This window comes from Medicago truncatula, chromosome 1, assembly GCF_003473485.1.
Source record: "Medicago truncatula cultivar Jemalong A17 chromosome 1, MtrunA17r5.0-ANR, whole genome shotgun sequence".
NCBI classification, from domain to species: Eukaryota; Viridiplantae; Streptophyta; class Magnoliopsida; order Fabales; family Fabaceae; genus Medicago; species Medicago truncatula.
The window spans coordinates 44,098,632-44,105,699 of NC_053042.1; the positions used below are offsets into that span (position 1 = coordinate 44,098,632).

The window sequence follows — 7,068 nt, forward strand, 5'->3', positions numbered from 1 at the left end:
TTCTCCTTAAAAGGAAAAGAAAACATAAAAGACCGTTTCTCTACATTTTTTTATTGTACTTGCGCGTGTGTAATTTTACAAATTTGTTTTAACCTAATTATTTGATTCAGTTTTAACAACAATTAACAAACATATACACTCTCCGGTCACTAATATAAACAAAAATCCAGTTTTTAGATATATTCAATTAATGATGTATGTGACATATAATAAAGACCACATACATCATTAATTAAATGTATTTAAAGTGGATTTTTGCTTATATTAGTGACCGGAGGGTGTATGTTTTAAAATCGATGGGCTACCGAAAATTCAATAGACTCTCCTTTGGTTTTCTAACATTCCAAAATATGAATCACTAAACAACATTAAATATCCTTAATAAAAGGTTAACAACCAACTGTATGTCAAAACTTTCATGTACTGAAAAGCATAATGGAACTCCAAAATACACACTCCTATATAAAATCCAAACTACCAAAACAACGCCTAACCAAAATAACTGAATCATGCTAAAGTCACAAATTAATGATCATCAATTAAGGCATATGAAAATGAAGGAACTCTTGGACAAATCTACAAATAGAAGGGAATACTCATTCTGCAACTAGTGAATCTGAAGAAAAAAAGAAGAAAGAAAGGGTGAGTCACATAAAATCAATGAGAGCAGAAGGAGAAATAATGATGACATGAATATTGAAAGTAAATAAAAAAAAATAAGTATAACTTCGTAAACTTAGCATGCTCTCTCTTGAAACTCATTTGCAAACTCTAATAAAATTATGAAACTACGTAGAATATGTCTCATGAGTTGGGTCTCGTCTCACCTCAAAAACATTATATTACACTCACTATGTGCATAAAAGTCATGTTATCTCTTCGTTGTGGCGAAGAGTACCATATTTCTCCTTCCTCTTTTTACGAGTTCTACACTTAGGTATGTTACTTACAATTAGTGTACACCTTTCCTCCTCTCTTTTAACGAGTTATGTACTAGATCTTTTCTTATGGTTAACAATAAAATTACAATGATGCAATTTGTCCTCGATGTAGCGAACCCAAAAAAAAGCATATTTTCAAAGTAATTCACATCACTAAAATCTATCCATACCAACAACAAAGTTTATGAAATTGTTACCTAACATAAATCCAATCATAATATTACAGCAACTTTCAAGAGCTACTAATTCACACTATCTTTCATAATCATTAAAAATCACAACTTTATGAGGCTAGATCATGTTCAAATAAAACGTGACCACAAAATCCCATGAACCATAAACTTTGGCTTAATAAAGAATGAAATATCTTAGAACAAAACCTATTCGTAAAACTTCAGATTTGATAAAAGAATATTTCTCTTAAAAATTGTCGACTTAGAAAGCTTGGAGCAAAGTAAATTATTTACTCACAACTATGAAGAGTCAACTTGTTGGCTACCAACGCCTTCAGAAAAGTCCACCGGAGCAATTTCCACTGCATCAAACAATAATCTCAACCTTTAATTGAACTATTTAAGACAACACTAACAATAGGTAAAAGATTAGACAAAACCCCTAATTTGCTAGACTAATTATGGTTTTAAACGTACCCGTGAAAACCTTAGATTTTACTAGCCTATACAATTCTTTTCACTATTCATCCAAGCTCCAATGTCATCTCTCATTTTCATGAATCATAAAGTTTTACCTCAAAGAATACTAGAGAGAAAAATCTTTAAGAGTGTGTTTGGATAGGGGAATGTTTTGAGGGAATTCAACTACTTTGAGATGAATTCTATTGTTTGAATCCACCTCAAAATAATTGAATTCCCTCAAAACATTACATTACCTCAAAATATTCCCCCATCCAAACACACTATAAGAGTTTGTATTTGTATTCATAATGGGTGTAGACAATAGGATAAAAATTGAAGGAAATAAGGTAAAAAGATGAATGAGGAATGGTAGGGTAGAGGGAGAAGGAGTGAGGCACAAGAAAATTGGGGTAAGTAAAGAAACGAGCTTACACCGGTGTGAGAAATATGAAGTGGTGTTGTGTTTTGAAAATCATAGTTGATACCAATATTTCAAACACTTCTCAAGATGATCCTTGATTTCTCTTTCAACTCCTTAAACTAGGTTGGTTTCATTTAGGGGCTTTGAACATCTCAGTTTGAGTGGCTTTAGTATTCATGTTTATGTGTATGTCAGTGAGTATAAGCATATAATACAAATATATAACCCACTAATTTACCATTATACTTACATTTACCAATAAAAAAAAAGTAGAACACACTTGGCTAATTGAAAATCATATAAATGAATAACCTAGTGGATTGTACCTTTTTCACAGCTCACAGCATCACCGTCTTTCGTGATGCACCAAATAGCAAATTCGGCTATTAGCCAAGCACCAAACAGCGTGAGTCCCACAGAAGCATACTTAAACCTCCTAATAAGAAAGTTCAGTCAATAAAAAAATCTTATAGAACAAAACACAGAATAAGAAACTAGGCAGTAAAGCAACCTCGCGAAATATGTAAGATCTGCAATCTGTTCATCAATCGTTTTGCGGGAAACATAAAATGGTCCTTTGGGAGGTCTCTGAATTCGAACAGTCCCGTCACCATCTCTAGAGGCCTGATCATACAGTTAAAAAATTACTTTTGCATAAAAAGGGGTTTGAGCACAACAAATGATTGATATTAACAAAGTTGATAAAAGGAAAATAGGAAGCAAGACATAACAATGGTTATTATTGAGTGTAATTACTTATGATCTGAAGTTCGTTTTACTTATCTTATGATCGGAGAAAGTCACTTATTATATTTTAATAGTTGATAGTTAATGTAAGAGAAGAAGTTCTTGGTTTGGTTTAATCAATAAAAAATAAGTACCATTTTCAATGGAACCCTGAATCCCTTCTTTTATTAATTTACTAAGAGAAGAAACTACGTAAGTGATAATAAGAATTGTTCAGTTCAGTAGGCTAATCTTGACCTTTTTCATTTTCGATTGAGAAAGCCTCCAATAAGTAAGTGCACCGAAAGGGACCGAAGAGACGGTCAAATGATCAAATGTACAAGATCTACTAAGATCGAAATTGGTTTACAAGCCTATCAAATGATCAAATCTACAAGATTTTTCTATCTAAAATTTACACCATAAGTTGCAGCAAGTAACCTGTTATATCTTGAACCTATTAGAAATCTACTTTGCAACACTCAAAAAATACTAATCATACTGAAATTATGTAATATATAGAAAACTAACTGCATTCTTGAAACTGATTAGATTACCTCACCAACAACAGTCAAGGAAGTTCCAAACGGAAGTGCCCATTCAATTCTCTTAAGTCCTACCACAGAGACCGAAGCAGACAATGGAGCTGACACTCCCACCTTTACACCTTGGAGATGATTCAATGTTTTACATGCACGTGCCCAACCCGAATCTTCAAACGTCTCGCTTCCAACCACAAGCACGCGACCGGTCCCATCATCCTAACAAACAGAATATAAGGACTTGTTATCTAAAATATTAATTTCAAGTATATTCTGTTAAAATGTTTAGTTTATAAGCTTAAATATTCACTTCAAGAAACAGGCATCTCAATTCCCATCATCCCGATAACCAGGAACAACTAAAATTGCATTAAAAGAACAGAGAAAAAGTACACACCAGATACCAAGGAACCTCATTGCGAGTGTACAATGTCAACGGAGAATTTTGCAGCCAAGAGCCATTGTCATTACATTTCATTATTAGCTTATTAGCATCACACTCTCTTAGATAATGTTGCACTACCTAAAAAGAAAATTGCAAAACAGGTAAATTATCAATTGCCAAAGGCTAAAATGAGAAAAGCGACATCCTTGTAAAAGAAGAGATTATTAATGCAGTCAGAAATTGAAGTCTACATACTGTTTCTTCAACTACAACACCTCTTAAACCAGTCAACTCGCACTTAATTGGGGTTTCAGAAACAACACACCCAGAAATTGCAACAACCAAGTGTGATCTTTCTCCATCCAGCAATTGTTCTGAAACGTGAGAATCTCAAGTATGATTAGAAACCGTAGCAGCACAAATTGCATCATAAATAATCTAGTATGCTATAATATAAAGAACTTGGAAAGGAGAATATGATTTTTTTCACAGGCTGAAAAGTACTTTCTGTAACCATTTTCAACGACAATCTTTGTTGGAACCGCTAAATAAAAATAGAAGACAGTAGTAAAGAAGTCATTAATATTGAAGATCAGTTATTGACATGGAACATGCTATTCAAAACAACATTAAAACAATTTAAACTTGCACATGCATATTCAAGAACGACTGGTTCATGCTATTCAAAACAACAACAAAACAATTTAAAATTGTACATGCATGTTCAAGAAGTATAGGATTAAAACAAAATCAATAAATACTAGAAGTTTTAGTTCCTTATAAAATACACATGCCTATGTCCATCAACTTATTGACCTGGGTAACAGATTTAAGAATTTCTGCATTCCTATAAAAAAAAAAAAAATGATTATTAGAAATAACCAGCAACTTGAAAAAACCTTGCATGTATGTTAATTTTCATTGTGTGTTGGAAAACATTATATTGGATGGAATGGCACTAACTAACACGATTTTGGTGATACCTGTGATTGTATTTGCTGCAAGTGTAAAGAACAGCAGCAGCTGAACAGAAAACGACGCCTCCCATAAGAGCCAGCTCCATCACAACCACCTTAACAATAGCAATACATCAAAAGGGACAGGGAAACAAAACACCCCAACAACATAAACAGGAAACAGTTTCGCAAATAGGGCTGGGCCAAGCTAGGTGGCCTAAACATGGCTTGTTGGAAAATTTAAGGCTTAAGCTTGATCTGTAACTTGCAATACATTTATTTTTAGACTTGAGTATAATCTTTTTGAAAGTCTGATACGGCTTGTTAGCATATTTTAAAGGCAACTTCATATAAAAGTGTTTACATAATTAATTTGATATATGTGTAAATGAGCGTCCAACTAATTGACTAATGAGATTAAACTTTCTTTTGATATTTAAGATCTATTTTATTTTTTATTTTTTATTATATACGACATCATATTTTATTTGTAGTTCATAATAATACATTTAAATATGCGAAAAACTAACATACACAAACAAACTTAAATTAGTGAAAAAGTTAACAAATTTATAATGTAATTCAAAATTTAATATACTAATACTAATAAAAAATATTATTCATATTTATTTAAATAGTCGGTCTAGTAGACTTAAAAGTTTGTTTTTGTTTATTTTGTATGGTCTGCTGGTCTAGGACAAACCCTGTAGTCCCTAATTGCAAACATCAAGGGATCCAAAAACAACAACAATAAAGAAACAAAAACAATAAAAAAAATCGGAAAAATAAAAACTAACTAAAAAGAAACGTGAAAGAGAGTTATGCAATGTGACGAAATCGTAGAAGAGATGATACCTGATTGTAATTGACTTTGAAGACGAAAGAGTCGCACGAAACGTAAACAAGTTTTTGTGAGGGTTTTGTATTGTGAAAAGAGAGTTTAATAGTAAAGTAAATTCAAATCGTGTTCCGCAAGAAAATTATACAATAAGCTAAAGAGGGATAGCTTATCAAGATAAAAGTACGGTGTAAGGACATTTCATATTTAAGGATAGTTTGTTTGGGATTTTTAATAAAAAATTATTTTTATTATTTTTCATAAAAGTGTTTGTTTCAGATTTTATTTTTGTTGATAAACAAAATGACAATTGTCCTCGTGAGCTTAGCTCAGTTGGTATGGACAGTACATAATATATGTAAGGTATAGGGTTCGAACCCTGACCACACAAAAAAAAAAAAAAAAAGACAAAATGACCTTTGTTATAGAAACTCAAACATATAAGTGAAGGAGTCTCACAGGGGCGGGCGTAGCTTTCAAGAGGATGGAGTAGCCAAGTATATCCCTAAAATAATATAATTCTTGAATAGGCCGGTATGTTTTTAAATTTAGCAACCCTAAATAATAAATACTTAGTTACCCTAAATAAATTTGTTAATCTAAAATTAACATAAATAAAAAAAGTAAAAAATTATTACATGATTGATTGTATTGTTTTAAAAAAAAATAAAATTTGGATTTGACACTGTGAGTCTCAACAACAACTATGGAGAAAAAAAAATTAACAATAAAAATTGTTAAAATAGTCACAAGCAAGTTAAATGGATAATGAATTTTTTGCAAATAACTTACTTGTTTAGATTTAAAAAGACATTATTAGTCTATTTTAATAAACAATTAATTATAGATAAAATTGACTTCTTAAAACGCGTTGTGCCAAACTTTTTTAAATAGCATGTCAATTTTTATTTCATTTGTTGTTGATTTAATTTACATTTGTAATTTTTTTTACGTATTGGTTAAATTTAAGATTAAATTCGTTTTCAATCTCTTGAACATTCATGATTTTTAATGTTGCTAAGATTTTGTTTATATTAGTCCTTAATTTTTTGTGATAGAGATGAAATGCAGGACTAGAAAAAAAAAACTCAATTTTTTGGTAAAAAATTAAAAAGTTCAGACAAAATTTAAATATAATTTTTTGTACGGAATAAACCTAAAATGTTTAATTAATAGGACTAAAACATATTTTACCCTTAAATTTAATATGTTAGTTTTAAAAATATTTTGTCTTTTCTTTATATTTGGCCCCCACATAAATGTTTTTTTTATTATTTGAGTTAGAACTTATGGATCATTCAGATTTTTACAAAAAGTTATTTTGCGAAAAGTAATCATTTTTATCCTTAAAAAAAACCTTAAAATGAAGGTCCATATGTTTGAGATTTTTTAACCAAAAAATTACTTTTACTGTTTTAATAGCATTTGTTTTAGCTTTTCCAAAATTTATTGTTTTTTACTAGGTGTTGAAGAAACCAAAGCAATTCAAGTGGACTATTTAGCATGAGCAAGTTTTCGAAGAACTAAAGAAATTTTTGTCGTCAACTCCAGTGTCGATCGAGAAAAGGGGACACAATACTCTGACAACAAAGTGCTACGAGGAGCAAGTTGATGCATTATGCTT

The 7,068-nt window shown here is 30.9% G+C and overlaps 1 protein-coding gene across 1 annotated transcript; it reads right to left on the reverse strand.

Annotated features, from left to right (window-relative positions):
- Positions 1-331: 331 nt before the first annotated feature.
- Positions 332-4,926, reverse strand: LOC11417118 (E3 ubiquitin-protein ligase SP1). The gene is made up of 9 exons (XM_003591576.4): positions 4,634-4,926; positions 4,445-4,497; positions 3,906-4,024; positions 3,663-3,788; positions 3,281-3,484; positions 2,509-2,621; positions 2,324-2,433; positions 1,413-1,476; positions 332-616 (listed from the first exon to the last, which is right to left on the reverse strand). Exons 1-8 carry the CDS (start codon positions 4,711-4,713, stop codon positions 1,415-1,417), a joined length of 867 nt encoding a protein of 288 aa, XP_003591624.2. The 5' UTR covers positions 4,714-4,926; the 3' UTR covers positions 332-616; positions 1,413-1,414.
- Positions 4,927-7,068: the final 2,142 nt, after the last annotated feature.